General features: G+C 35.8%; 1 protein-coding gene across 2 annotated transcripts in view; it reads left to right on the forward strand.

Annotated features, from left to right (window-relative positions):
* Positions 1–14,053, forward strand: part of LINS1 (lines homolog 1) — a 31,202-nt gene extending 17,149 nt beyond the window's left edge. Inside the window, exons 2-7 of one of the 2 annotated variants that reach the window (XM_081230170.1) lie at positions 6,195–6,689; positions 6,791–6,880; positions 7,713–7,854; positions 8,314–8,904; positions 10,121–10,292; positions 12,141–14,053. In XM_081230170.1, the coding sequence (XP_081086296.1) occupies positions 6,195–6,689; positions 6,791–6,880; positions 7,713–7,854; positions 8,314–8,904; positions 10,121–10,292; positions 12,141–13,026 (2,376 nt within the window). In that variant the 3' untranslated portion in view covers positions 13,027–14,053. The remainder of the gene's footprint in view (positions 1–6,194; positions 6,690–6,790; positions 6,881–7,712; positions 7,855–8,313; positions 8,905–10,120; positions 10,293–12,140) is intronic. The other variant, XM_081230171.1, reaches the window with a different exon arrangement.
* The last annotated feature ends 1,988 nt before the right edge of the window (positions 14,054–16,041 follow it).

The raw sequence follows: 16,041 nt of genomic DNA on the forward strand, positions 1-16,041 counted from the left end.
ATATTAATGAAGTCTTACGCATATTGTTGCTAAGGATCAGAAGGCTGATGTCTATAGCTGAAATTGTTATTTTTTTAGTTTAACTTTTTATTTTGAGCTAATTGTAAATTCACGTGAAGTTGTAAGAAATAATACAGAGAGATCTTGTGTACCCTTCAACTAGTTTCCTCCAATGGTAGATCTTGCAAAACTGTAGTACAGTATCACAACCAGGATATTGACATTGATACAATCAATCTGCTGCTCCAACTCAGATTCCCCTTTTACTTCTATTAATTTACGTGTCTGTATTTAGTTCAATGCAATTTTATCACATATATAGGTTAGCGTGTTCCCCATCAGTTCTATTATCACAAGGCCATTATGACCCACCCACCAAGTGGGAGGGGCCCTCACTAACATCTGGCAACCACTGATGTGCTCTCCAGCTCTCTAATTTTGTCATTTCAAGAATTGAACCATACAGTATGCAGCCTTTTGACATTGGCTTTTTTCTCTTAGCGTGATTCCCTTAAGGGTCATCCAAATTATTGCAAGTATCAATAGTTCTTTCCTTCTTATTACTGAGTAGTATGGATGTACCACAGTTTATTCATCCGTTGAAGGACAACTGGATTGTCTCTAGTTGTGGGCTGCTGTGAATAAACCTACTACGAACTTTCACATACAGGTATTTGTGTGAAAATAAGTCTTTATTTTGCTGGAATAAGTGCCCAAGAGTGTAATTACTGGGTCATATGGTAGCATGTTTAGCTTTTTTGTTTTGTTTTAAAGACTATATTTTTTAGAACAGTTTTAGGTTCACAACAAAATTAAGAGGAAGGTACAGAGATTTCCTGTATACGCTCTGCCCCCACACATGCATTATCTCCTCCATTATCAGCATCTGCAGATGGGATACCACAGTGGTACATGTGTTACAGTTGATAAGCCTACATTGACGCGTCATAATCACCCAAATCCATAGTTCACATTAGGGTTTACTTTTGGTGTTTTACATCCTATGGGTTTAGACAAATGTATAATCACATGTATCCATCATTGTAGTATCATTCAGAGTAGTTTCACTGCCCTAAAAGTCCTGTGCTCTGTGTATTCATCCTTCCCCTCATCCCCCAACTTCTGGCAACCACTGATCTTTTTACTGTCTCTATAGTCTTGCCTTTTCCAGAGTGTCATATAACTGGAACCATACACTGTGTAGCCTTTTCAGATTGACTTCTTTCACTTAGTAATATGCTTTTAAGTTTCCTCCATGTCTTTTTCATGGCTTGATAGCACTTTCATTTTAGCATGAATAATATTCCATTGAGTGGATGTACCACAGTTTATATATATTCATTCACCTACTTAAGGATATCTTCGTTGTTGCCAAGTTTTGGCAATTATGCATGTGCAGGTTTTTTTCTGGGCATAAGTTTTCAACTCCTCTGGGTAAACACCGAGGAGTGCAGTTGCTGGAACGACGTGGTAAGAGTATGTTTAGTTTTCTAAGAAACTGCCAGACTGTCTTCCAGTGACTGTACCATTCTGTGTTCCCACCAGCAATGTAGAGTGGTCCACTTTCTCCATGTTCTGGCCAGAATTTGGTATCACTAATTTTTATTTCAATCACATTGATAGTGGTATTTACTGTGGTTTTAATTTACATTTCCCTAATGGCTAATGTAGTTGGACATCTTTTTGTGTACTTACTTGCTCTATATCCTCTTTAGTGAACATGTCCGTGTCTCTTGCCTATTTCCTAATTGAATTATTATTATCTTTTTTAACATTGAGTTTTTTATATATTCTAGATACTAGTCCATTGTTGGAAATGTCGTTAGCAAATATTTTCTCTCAGTCTGTGCTTATCTTTTTATCCTCTTAATAGGGTCTTTCACAGAACAAAAGTTTTTAATTTTGTTGAGGTCCAGTTTATCAGTTTTTACTTTTATGGATTGGGCTTTGAAGGCCAAGTCTAAGAGCTCTTTGCCTAGCCTTGGATCCCAAAGATTTTCTCCTTTTTTTTCTAAAAGGTTAATTTTAAGTATTAAGCCTGTGATGCATCTTGAGTTAATTGTTGTAAAAGGTTGAAATTATTTTAAATGAAGTTAAATCAAGGTCTTAGTCACTCCTATTTATACTGCCTTTAAATTGTTGATGAACTGATATCAAAGTATGATCAGTGGATAGTTAGGCTTTTCACCCTGGGTTTGATGTAGCTACTAAAAGTAATTTAGTGTAAAAATCAATCAAATGGGTGTCCTGATTAATGTTTCAACCTTTGGTTGCTGAGTATCATTTGAAAAAATTAATTGTGGTTTGCACTGGGAAGTGGCATAGTTGGGAAGTTGTATAGTAATTGGCCTTGATTTTAGAATTTGTGCAGCACGTAGAAATGATTCTGAGGATCAGTATTCTGCTTTAAGGTATTGTGGGAGTACAAACAGAAACTGTTAGGGCTTCCCTGGTGGCGCAGTGGTTGAGAGTCCACCTGCCGATGCAGGGGACATGGGTTCGTGCCCCGGTTCGGGAGGATCCCACATGCCGCGGAGCGGCTGGACCCGTGAGCCATGGCCTCTGGGCCTGCGCGTCCGGAGCCTGTGCTCCGCAACGGGAGAGGCCACAACAGTGAGAGGCCCGGGCAAAAAAAAAAAAAAAAAAGAAACTGTTAAAGATTAGGCTGTGTGAGTTACTCCTTACACTTAAGAAGTTTATTAGAGAGCTTCTATTCAACCATTGCCCTGAGGCTTTGGAACATCAGAGGAAATTTGAGAAGGGGCCCTGGCTGTGAAATTAGACTTTCTGGGTTCAAATCCTGATTCTGCCACTTAACTGGCTCTGAAACTTGATCTCTTTGTGCCTTAGTTTCCTTATTGTAAAATGGGTGTGGTAATTAAGTACCCACCTATTACAGTTGTTATGAAGCTATTACTCACTTAAAACAGTTTCTGATATATAGTGGGTGCTCGATAAACTTCAGCAATTATTATCCCTAAATCATTGATTTTATGTGAAGATGGGTGGGGAATATATTTTTTATATTAAGACAAGCATGATTCTATTAGGATTTGACTGCAAAATTCAGATAGTTTACAGTCCTTAAACAATAAAAGAGAGACTTTAAACAAATTTTGTGCTTGTAATGGGCACCCCCTTAGGCCCCCTGACGTGGGAATTCACTTTCCTTTTCCAGGAGGCGTTTTCTGAAAGAACTCAGAGAAGCACTGCTCATTCACTTTTCCTAATTAGGTCTCTCCTAACATTTGTGTCCTTTACAGGCTAGACAAATCTCTCTCATTTATCCAGGATAGCTGGCTCCACAGCCTCTCAGCATTCTGAGCATCCTTCCCTAGACACTTCGCTTTGGTGAATCGCTTTAAGTGAATCCCCTAGTTCTTTTTTTCAGGATTTGTCCTTTCCTTTAGTGCTATGATTGCTTTAAAACAACAACTGCAGTTCTCAGTTCTCAATGGGTTACCATAGACATTTGTTTCAATGCACGTTTCTTTGGCCAGCATTAATATCTTAAAAGACACTGTAATTAGGAAGGGTTTATAATAGTCACAGTAGAAGCAGCCTAGCACCTACTGTCTTCATTCATTTGTTATCTGCCTGGCATTTGTGACCCCTAGTTAATGCTTTTGTTTTTCTTTCTGTCTATAAAGCATCATTTTGACTCTTTGTATCTTCAAGTTTATAACTTTTCAATCTGATTTCTCATAACCACTCTTATCAAGATCCTGGGTCCCACCGTGATAGAAAACAGCCCATCCTCCCCTCCAATCCCCCCATACCCCCAAAATGCTTTTTTGTTTACCTATTTATTGGCATTCACTTTAGTTTTGTGTGCTGAAATTATTGAACCACTTGAAATGGGTCTTTTTATAGGTTGAAAATAGTTGAAATAGCAGCAGTTTTATTCTCATTTGTAGTAAAATTTAAGGACTTAAGATGTATAGAAATACTAGTAGAAGTATTTTTATTGCTATAGCATTGAAATAAAAATAATTCCATTTGTGGTTGAAAATTATATTAATAGAGTTGAGCATACAATATTAAAACCTAATTAGGTAGGTTTACTGATTAAATTAGTTTTAAAATTAAAAATATTGTCACAGAATATTTTATATAATAGAATATATATTAAAATGCCAGTAGTTTTATTGGGAAGAAATGTTATAACTAAAATATAAAGTAAAATAAGTATGATGGAATTCATCTTTGAAGTAGAATATGAAAACTAATTTCTAGTATGTGACAGACAAAATATACCAGGCAATTAAGGAGATGATTTTATTCAAGCTATTGCAACAGGGAGAATGTATATTAATGGAAAACCTCTCAAAGAAGGAAAAAATGGGGAGTTTTATAAAACTAGGGAGTCAGTAAGGAAGGGTGAAGGTGGCTCCTATCTGGAAATACGGTCAGCCCTTTCTTGGAACACAGAAGGTTCAGTGCTTCTTAACCATGGCTGCTTTCTGGGAGCACAGGGCTCAGGTAAATTTTAACATTGTCAGGTGGAACAAGGTTACTGATATTACCGTATTAGGTTATGTTTATAAATTGTGTGAGATACACACCATGGTTTGAAAATAGAATTTGGTGAAAACTTTACAGAAGCTTCATTTGTAACCTTAAAATCTATAGGTTTCTTAATATTTATTTCTGCACTGGAGGACTAAAACAGGGCAGCTTTGTCTTGTAAGGGTGACCAGGAATTGAAATTCCTCACAAGCTAAGCAAGGGGAAGAAACCAGTGGAGAGGGAGGTTTGAAGACCAAGGGCAGGCCAGTAGGCCCTATAGTAAAAGTGAGACCCAGTAAAAGTGACAGCCCTCCCTATGAGGTCTCTTCCAGTGAGGAAGGAAGGTGGTTAAAGATGGGCATTTATAAGTGGGTCTGGGTAAAGGAAGGAATTTCATGGATTTTGTTAAATATAAATTTTAAAAGGACAAAATCATGACCCATATAAAATGAACGCGGAACAATGATTTTATTTAACTAGTTAATTAATGAAAGAACTAGACAAATGTCACAACCATTTTAAAAGAAAAGTTGACTTTATATAGAGTAAAAGAATGTTGAAATGAGTTTACAGATGGAAGCAAAACTGGCTTTTCCCACTGCAGGAAGGGTTGCCCCTTCACCAGACAATTATGGGCATGTCCACAGACAAGAATTATTTGCATTGCTATCAGTCAGCTACAATTTACCAAGGTGTAAAATAGCTCAAAGGCAGTGAAAAGACGGAGCCCTGTAGGATCCGATAATTTCCAGAGGCTCCAGTATTCCATTGAAAGGATATTCAGTAATCTCTTTTGCTTGCACCAAAGTCTTTCATTTTTCCTAGCCACGCTTGCTGTATAGTAACTACATACTTTCTCTAATATTCAGTTATCAGTTGATTGCCCATTTCTCTGCTTTAAAAGCCACGTCTGATCCTTTCCTTTCTCCCCACTCTTTCTGGTCTCCATCAGGTCAAAGGAGCCTGGGGCAACCAGGATGTCTAAATTTATATCCAGCTACAAATACAAAATACAGTTTGCTCACGTTCGGATTGCTTTTGCTTAACGTCTTGTCTTTTTCTTGGGATGGCATTTAAAAATTTTTAATTTAATGTTATAAATGATAACCAGGGTTTCTCTATATTATCATATAATTTTAAGTTGGGAGTTAATCAGCAATAACCATAATAGTTTGACCACATAGCAATCTAACTTTAGGTTTTCATCTATAAGTTGAAAGTAAAAGTTAATGAATTTGAGTTATTAGCCAAATGGTTCTCAACCTGGATGATTTTGCCTCCCAAGGGCATGCTACTGGCATCTAGTGGGTAGAGGCCAGGAATGCTGCTAAAACTTCCTACAATGCATAAGACAGCTCCCCCAAAGCAAAATTACCCAGTTCCTACTGTTAATAGTGCCAAGGTTGAGAAACTCTGACAGCCCATTGAAAAATGTTAGAGGCAAGCTAAAGTTTTACTGTAATAAAATTAAAAATAATTTTATGATCTTAAATCTATATGAAAAACATAAATTTTATTTTTATGGTTTTAAAATAATCTTATTACCAATTTTCCATTTTTAGAAATTAAGCCATCAGTATTACCTTTAACTTGAGAGACTAAATGATTAAGTGGAAACAGATGCCTTTCCCTTGTAATGTAATGTATATAACACTTATATTTTTAAATTATTTTTCCTATTTTAGGTTTTATTGAAGAAACAGAGATTCATCCCATTTCTAAGATTAATATTTACAATTTGGATTTGTCGACCTTCTTGTAAGATATATTTGGCAATCAAAATGAAAGCTTTCTTTGAAGTTTTAGAACAATTATACAGGAAAGTACTTCTTGGAGCCACACTTGAAAATGACAGCCGTGATTACATCTTTTATCTCAACCCAGCATTTTCAGATCAAGATTGCTCTACAACCACCTCCTCAGACTGCTCAAACATCCTTGATGTTCAGGGCAAGCATCAGCCATCCTCTGTCAATTTGGCTACCCCTTCTGTAGCACCTGTGTGTTTGCAGAGACATTTTCAGATGAGCAGTACCCGAGAAATAATGCTCCTTCAGTTAACAGTGATCAGAGTGATGATAACCAGAATATTATCTGTCGAAACTGAATTGCATGCAAAGGAGAAATATAGAGATATAATTAAAATTCTTTTAAAATCATCTGACATCGATTCTAAACTAGTAAGCCCATTTGCTTTTGGGGTTTTTTTTAAGATCTAGATTTTTAAAATATAAGTTTTAACATTCAGTAACAGTAGGTAAATTTATTTGTTTTCTTATAGACCTGTATGTTCCAAAACTCGGATAAATTGTTATCTCACATGGCTGCAAAGTGCCTTGCACTACTTCTGTATTTCCAATTGAAGGAAAAGGTAAGATAAGTAATCAAATTATGTTACTGTTTCTTTTATAGTTTCTTTAAAATTGCTCTCTGGCATTCAGTATTTTATCAGTAAAATATTTGCTCACACAATAACGTGTAAATCCACAAAAGTGTAAGAATAGAATAATATGATGATGGCTTATATCAAGGATTAGAGTCTTAAATATGTTGTAAATCTTCACAAATCAGATTCTTAACCCAAAAGATGGGTTTCACGTCAGAGAGTTCATAACTTTCTTCAGATTGTCAAAGAAGTAGGTGGGCCTCCTTCCTCCCCTCCAAAAAAAGGTTTAGGAACCCCTGCTTGAGACTAAGACCATTTTCACAGGTTTAATATAAATAAATTCTAAGAGTGGTCCTCAGCATAATGAAAAAATAACAAATTATCAGATTTTTCTCTTATCTCTGAATTATTTAATAAATCTAAATTTACTGACTTCTTTCAGCTATAATTGCTTGTTCCTTTCTTAAAATAACATTCTTTCCTGAATTAAAAAAGGCAGTATTTGCAGTAGAAAATTTGGGAAAAAAGAAAATGTATAAAGACCAAAATAAAAATTGAATATCATTCCAGCTACCAGAGATAATAACCACTGCTAATATTTTCATGTTCCCTTTGATCTTTTATTTCTATGGCATATTGAATTTCTTGATTTAAGGAATATTAGGATATTTGTGTCCTTGTTTTAACAAATATTATCATACTTTTTTTTGGAAGGGAGTAAGCAATGTTGTATTGAGTTGTATATAATAGGCAATTTGTAATTTTAAAGAAAATATTGTATTATAACTTACTCCTTTAAATTTTTTCTAACTTCTAGATAACATTGAGTAATTCCTGGATTTCTTTTTGCCAAAAAAATCTTTCTGAATATTCTGAAAGTGATAAAGTAGTATACTGCCTCTGGATGCTTACCTTTGTAATAAAAGAAATCTTTAAAGACACATGTTCACAAAAAACAGGTATGAATTATGTTTCCCCGTAAACAATGGTCATTATCTTGTTCCCAAGGAGCATTATAGTTATATAATGAAGAGTAAAACTTACTTTACAACGTCTGATCTGTCTTGAAGTATGAAAAACTAAAGAATTGTGCCCCATATTTTTTGATTGAGGATACCTTTTTAAAAGGAAAAAAATGTAAAACTTCACTATTATTAAAAATTGAAATTAAAGCTTTTCGTTTTTATATATCCTTTGCATCGTCTGATGTTACTGCTATTTGTAAAATGGGTATTAGCCATGGTTATTAGCTCTTACTTAGTCTGTGTATCTTCATTTGTTCATGTTAGAGATAAACAATCTAATCCATTTTTTCATCTTATAAAGTGATAATAATTATAAAAATTGAATTGTAAAATTGTTTTTTAAGAAGTCTTTGTTTTTCCTGTTGCTTATAATTACTATTTTTTTAATCACAGAAATTCTAAAGCAGTTCCTGACTCCTTTTGACACTATTTTTGAAGTCTTCTACAATTCCTTATTTTCTCAGCATTTTGAAAACAACCAAGATACTTCTAAACTAATAAACAGCTTGATATGTTTCCTGGAATTGCTTGAACTTCTTATAGCCTCCAGAATCCACCTGAAGTTACATTTCACTTGCCAGAGGATGTTATTTTTGAAACCTTCTTGTGTGTTCGACGTTATTACCTGGCCTATTCAGGCTTTTGTCAAAAGGAAATTCATCATATTCATCAAAAAGTGCCTTCTCTGCAAAGTGGGTGAAGACCTTTGTCGGGGATCTGTCCCTACCTTCATGGCACCAGATCATCCTTTAGATGTGGACCTGTTGGCTTTGGCTGATGCTGTTCTGCAAGCTGTGGATTTGGGCTTGTTGAGGACACTGTCTCTCTATGGAAAACCTTCCTGCTTTGGAGGCGATGAAGTCCAACCTGGATGTGAGTGTGTCCCTGGTCCAGATCATGTGATCCTTAGAGCAGCGAGCTTACTTATCATTAGATCCTTAGAAATCAAGTTTCAAAATGGTGCTTCAGCAAATGAAATGAAAGGTAACTCTCTCAACTCCTTTTGTATGCAAAGTAATGGGTAATTATTTACTGAAGTAAAATTATTCACAATTATCAAATCTCAGGACTGTAATTTCACAATTTAAGCTATATGTTATTCTAGTTATAATTTATTAATTTTCTTCAAAAAAAAGAAAAAACTAGAATTGCCTTAAGAAAAAAAGTTTCAGTTTTGTGCTCTAAACTGAATTTGCATGGTATAGTTAATTATGTTTAAAAAAAAATAAGATGCTGTTGAGTTACTTCGAAGTAAGCAATGTCAATTCATATTCAGATATTTGTAGTATATTATTCATATTTTCCTTCATAAAATTGGTATATCTACTAATACAGATTTTTGACAATTAGGAGTTGAATCAAAACTATTATGTCAAGTTATATTGATGAAGAAATTTTTGTATAAAATTTCCAGGATGTTAACTTAGAGTCCAAAGAGAGCCATTTAAAGTATTCAGTGTAGGTGCTGGGGAAGGTTATGTCCTCTGTTTCATTTGAGAAAAATGAATAGTAAACGTCTCTAAGCAAGCAGCATAGAGTTTCAGTGAAAGGTTTGAATTGTAAGCAATGACTTCCCCGAATTGCTTCAGATAACATTTAGCTTGTAGTAACACTCAAGATATAATACTGTGCAGTTATCATTTACAACACTAGATGGCGTGTGTTATATGTCAAGAATTTTAAATTGCAGTTAAAACTCCTCAAAACCTTTTTGACTTTTGTGCTTAATAGTAGTACTTTCTTTTAATACTTTAAACAATTTTAAACAAACAAAAAAATTTTTTTCTGTTATTTTGAGGGCAAATTATTTTTGTTTGGGTGCATTGTTGCCTCTAGTAACAAACCATGTGGCATCCAGTGAAGTGATTTCTGTTGCCTACTACTCATTCATTTATAGGCTTTTAGCAAGAATTTATGTAACTTTTATTTCTCAGAGATAATTAGTTATTTGGCAGCATGGGAAGTAGATGATCTGGCTATACATTTTAACTGTATCCTACTGAGTGGGTCACTTTTTCTCTGAAGCTCAGTTTCCTAATATACAGAGTGGAGATAATCCCTAACTCACAAACTTTTGGAAGTGTGAATTATGAAAATGAATTTTAAAGTACTCTAGATATTATAAATTTATATATAGGCAAGTTATTATAAATGCATTCATAAACTGTTGCCTGCTCCTTGAAATTTGCATTTTTTGAAGTTGATTTACAGAGGTTCATGTCTGAGTTACTGACCTTCTTAAAGCCTCACCTTCAGCCGTCTCTGCAATCACACAATCTTTGTGAGTGGTTGTCTAGGGTCTTCATAGAACAAGACGATGACATGCTGGAGGCTGCCAAAACAGCAATGGGCATCTACCTGAAGTTGACCAGGTTCGTATATTTTAAAGTAATTATACTAGCTACATGCCAGGAAAGCAGAAAACATTTTTAATAATGTGTTGGACATACTATTTACTTTCCATCATTAGGGGGGAAAAAAATCCCTAACAATCTTGTGGTTTCCTTATAAGTTCCAATTCCTTTCTTTAACCCTGCCCTACATGAAAATAGATTACATTTGAGTTCTCATTATGAAAACTTGGCTGGCTAGGCAGATCTAGGGATTGGAACTAGACTGATATTAGACAGCATGGGTTCTGGCTGAGTCTCCACCTTTGCTTTACCTGTGTGATCAGGAATAAGTTAATACACTTGTCTAAGTCTTAACTTAATTGATGTTTAAGAACTCTTTTCACATCTGAGACTAACTTGTCTGTATTGAACTTCTGTAAGGTGATTTTTGACTTTGTAAAGGTGAGTACAATCTTGTAAGTAATCAAAGGAGCTGTTGTAAATTTTCATTTTAATGTACAGTTGAACTGGGATTGATATCATCTTGAGGCAGATATCTGAAATTGATTATGAACTTACGTTACTGATGACATTTTATACTGATCCGATTTCTGTTTATTAAAACAGCTGTACTTGGTCAATCTTGGGTCAATCTTCTTGTGGCAAATATCTGTAATTGGTAATGAAGTTAATAACTGAAAACCTTTTACACTGTTTCTGCTTCTGCTTTATTAAAACCTTAAAGTATTTGCTTTATTTCCATTTCTTTCTTGGCTTCAGAGAAAGGGATTTCTTACTAATGACTGTCGGTGCAGTGTTGTGCTGCCAGTTCTTACTTGTATTATGACACTGCTGGCAGTGGCTGCTTTCAGACTGTAAGAGTTTGGGGCCAGTTTTCAAAAGGTTCTAATCAAGAACACAGAATTCCTGCATGCGATTTGAATTAGGCTTAGAAACGGTCAAATACAAATTCCGCCTGAATGCACATGCCTCGTAGAGTATATCTTAGTTGTATTCAAAGCTGACTTCTCACTCCTCAAGAAAGAGGAAGCCTCTGAATTAAATTTACTTTGTATGTGAATTTCTAACTTTCTTAGCTTGAGTTTAGTGTGCTCGCAGAGGCATGTGCTCATGTCATACGTATTTTTTTAATGTAACTGTATTAGTTAAGAGTGACTGGCTGTAAATGGTAGAAATCAACATAAGTTGGTCTAAGCAAAAAAAAAAAAAAAAAAGGAATTTATTGGCTCTTAATTGGGAATTCTAAGGGGTCAAACTGGCATCAAGTATAACTGTATATGACTCAAACCATGTCATTGATTATTTCTCTTTGTTTCTATCTCACGGCTCTGAATTAATTCTCAGACAGGGCCACCAGCAGTGCCGGGCTTACAGCAGCCTTACGGTTATAATCTTTAATGGTGCCAGCAGAAGTCCTGGAGAGATCTGATTAGCCTGCGTGGGTCACAGATTCATGTTGGAATCATGGTGGCCAGGAGCTTGGGTACTCTGATTGGTCAGTCTGGGTCACATGCCCACCCCTGTTGAGGCAAGTGTGGAAGGAAAGGAAGGAGGTTAATTCCCACCTGTGGTAACAGGGAATTAGTTACCTGTAGGAACAAGGAATTCTGATGTCAAGAGACAGGAAGACAGAGGACTTTAATTGGGCAGGTAAAAACTAGAACTACCAAAGTCAATGGATTTTATTGAATCAGATTTATATGGAGTTTGTGGAAAAAGAGATTGTTTTGAAATTTTTTTTCTTTTTAAAAAGCATACATTAAAAAGAAATTTGATAGGAGAATTTATGGTTTTTGAATTACATCTGTCAAAACTTATATTTGTAAACAGTCATTAATCTGAAGTCTCTGCTCTCTTTGTTTTCAGAGAATGTGAAGCTACTGAAAGCTTGACCCAAGAAAAAGAAATGTGGAACCATCACACACATGAAAATGGCTATAATCCACACTGTATTTTTTTATTCTTATTAAAAAATATAGGATTTGATTCTACAGTTCTTCTTGATTTTTTGATTTCATCAGAAACCTGTTTTCTTGAGTATTTTGTTAGGTATTTAAAATTATTGCAAAAAGACTGGGATAATTTTTTCACCATTTGCAAGTACTTTGATATAACTGAATCTAAAGATAACGTAAATATTTGTTGTTGTATCTCCTCACTTGTCCAAGACAGAAGCAGCAACCAAACAGAACCTAGTCCTTTGGCTGTTCTTGGTAATCACAGAGATGCTCATGCTTGGGTCTCTTGGGCTTCTGAAGCTTCTTCTGAACCACTGAACCATGCTGTGATGTCTGAGGAGGCCCAGGCCACACTCCAGGCTAATAGTCTGCCTCCCCCACGAACTTCTCAATGTCTGGTAGATTATGAAACCTCTGATGATTCTGAAGAAGAATCCACAGACCAGCGTTTAGCAAACAGTAGACTAACATCTTTACACCAAGAAGCAATGAAGAAAATTCAGGACACAATCGGAACAAGTAGGGATAAAAAAGAACTTAGCCTGGAGTCTCAGTCAAGGTCTCTGGTTCCCAAAGAATCTAATACTCCCTTCTCTGTTGATTGTCACATAGGCCCAAATAACATTGCTTCTAAAGTGGGAATATCTTACAGAACAGTAAAGTGCTTTGAAGAGCTACAAGGTGCCATTTATCGTTTGCAGAAGAAAAATCTGTTCCCATATAATCCAACAGCACTTTTGAAGTTGTTAAAACATATTGAGACAATATATAATAGAAGTATGACTCCTTTGTAAAACAGGAACTGGTTTTCCCTAATATAATTGTGCCTTAATGAGATAACAGTAAAAAAAAAAAAACTTCAAAAGGGTTTTCTAACGTGCTTTTCCTTTGCCTTTTGGAAGCTGCCTAGTGACTGAAAAAGATATATCAAATGATAAGTCACTTGACACAAGTACAGTGCTCAAAATTTATGGTAGTTCAACTTACACAAATTTGGGATAGTTATTGTATTAGTTTCTTATTGCTGCTGTAAAAATTACCACAAACTTGGTGGCTTAAAACAACAGAGATTTATCCTTTCACAGTTCTGGAGGCTAGAAGTTCAAAATCAAGATGGCTACAGGGCCACACTTTCTCTCAAGGCTCTAGGGGAGAATCCTTCCCTGCCTCTTCCTAGCTTCTGGCCATTGCTGGCAATCCTTGGTATTCCTGGACTTGTAGCTGCATCACTCCAGTCTCTTTCTCTGTTGTCACATGACATTTTCCCTGTGTGTCTATCTGTATCCAGTTTCCCTCTTGTAAGGACACCAGTCACTGAGTTAGGGCCCACTCTGATCCAGTGTGACCGCATCTTAGCTTAATTATATCAGCAAGTACCCTGTCTCCAACAAATAAGGTCACATGCACAGGTTCTGGGTAGATGTGAATTTTGGGAGGGACGCTGTTTAAGCCAGTATGGTTATTATTTCCCCCTGAGGTATTTACGTGTAATGTGATATGTAAAAAACTTAAATCTTAGCAGTTTTTTAAAGAGAGGTGATTAGCTCTATACGTATATATGTGGTCTACGAACACAAGTGTATTCTTTAAAAAGAGTTTTAATAGGTAATTTTCCTATTTAAAATTGTTGTGATATGGATAATTATATTCTGTCTTTTTGAGAGGAGGCAGTAAATTCAAGTTTTCATGTCATTACAGGCATGCCTCATTTTATTGTGCTTCACTTTGTTGTGCTTTGTAGATATTGCACTTTTTACAAATTGAAGGTTTGTGGCAGTCCTGTGTCATACAAGTCTTTTGGTGCCATTTTTTCCAACAACATTTGCTCACTTTGTGTCTTTGTGTCACATTTTGGTAATTGCAATATTTCAAACTTTTTCATTGTTTGTTACAAATATAAAACTTTAATGGATGAGGAGTTGCTTCTTACGGATGAGCAAAGAAAGTGGTTTCTTAAGATGGAATCTGCTCCCGGTGAAGATTCTGTGAAGGTTGTTGAAATGACAACAAAGGATTTAAAATATTGTATAAACTTCGTTGATAAAGCAGCGGCAGGGATTGAGAGGACTCCAATTTTGCAAGCACTTCTACTACGGGTAAACTGCTGTCAAATGCATTACTTGCTACAGAGAAATGGTTCATGAAAGGCAGAGTCCATCAGTGGGGCAAACTTCATGGCTGTCTTATTTTAAGAAATTGCCATGGCCACCGTGATCAGTCAGCAGCCATCTATATCGGGGCAAGACTCTCCACCAGCAAAAAAATTACACCTCGCTGAAGGCTTACATGATGGTTAGCATGTTTTAGCAATAAAGTATTTCTTTATTAAGATATATAGGCATAATGCCATTGCACACTTACTAGACTGTATAGTGTAAACGTAACTTTCATATGCACTGGGAAACCAAAAAATCCGTGTGACTCACCTTGTGATACTTGCTTTATTGTGGTGATCTGGAACTGAATCCACAATATCTCCAAGGTCTGTGATGGATTTATATACTGAGAGCATAACTATATTGCGCTGGTCAGTCTGTCATTAAGACAATCTGAAATGTCCTTAAAATATTTTTTAAATGATCCTTTTATAGAGAAATATAAGGAGACTGAACCTATCAGACATTAAAATATATTTTAAGGCTGTGTTAATCAAAACAGGGTAGTACTCATTCAGGTAGAAATGGGAAGATCAGTGGAACTAAACAGAGGATGGCTAATCAGAATAACAGATACTAATGTTAACCAAAGAGAAATGCAGAGGTCAAAAACTGGTAACAGAGTTGGGGGTATACATTGGGGCAGCTTCTACATAAATTAAAAAGTATGTATCGTCAAGGATTTTCAATGCCACATTGTTTATAAAAGCGAAAGACTAGAAATAATCTGGTTAAGTAAGTCATAATATATATATTCATAGTACGTATGCTCAGTTATATATACTTGTGGAAAGAATGGGCTGTATTCATGTTTACAGAAATGAAACATTTACAGTTAAAAAAAAATGAGTAGGGCTTCCCTGGTGGCGCAGTGGTTGAGAGTCCGCCTGCCGATGCAGGGGACACGGGTTCGTGCCCCGGTCTGGGAAGATCCCACATGCCGCGGAGCAGCTGGGCCCGTGAGCCATGGCTGTTGAGCCTGTGCGTCCGGAGCCTGTGCTCCGCAACGGGAGAGGCCACAACAGTGAGAGGCCCATGTAACGCAAAATAAAATAAAAATAAAATAAAAAAAAAATGAGTATACTGGGCTCCTATTTGTTTAAGAAAAGAAGGTGGGGAAGGAGTAATACACACACATTTATATATGCCTTTGTGTGTTTATAAAATATTTATGTAAGAACATAGAAGAAAATACTAATAGTGGTTGCCCTGGGAAACAGATCTGAAGTAGAAAATTTGACTTCTCATTATATATCTCTTTCTACTCTTACTTGTTTTTAACTGGGTACTTTTTTTTTTAGTTAAATTTTTTTTAAGGAAATGAAAAAAACAAACCTGATTCTTTATGTTCCTAAGGGTACATAAATGTTAAGTGCATTAAAAGTCATGCTTATAAAGATGTGTTTTTGACCTGTGTTTATCTATAAGGTTAATAAGGAACCATCAGTCCCTTGTTATATCTAAAATGAGGAAAAGGCAATCTCCTATGTATGCAGAGTGTTGGCATTTCAGAGACGCTACATATATTCAATATAACCCTTAGGTGTAAGCCAATTCCTCCCACCCTCACTGAAGCCCTACTATTGGTGAAGGTGACTTGACTCTGGCCATGTGATAACTTTCCTGGCTGTTCAGAGTACCAGAGCTGTCCTG

Source organism: Mesoplodon bidens, assembly GCF_964165515.1.
Source record: "Mesoplodon bidens genome assembly, chromosome: 3".
In the NCBI taxonomy this organism is placed as follows: Eukaryota; Metazoa; Chordata; class Mammalia; order Artiodactyla; family Ziphiidae; genus Mesoplodon; species Mesoplodon bidens.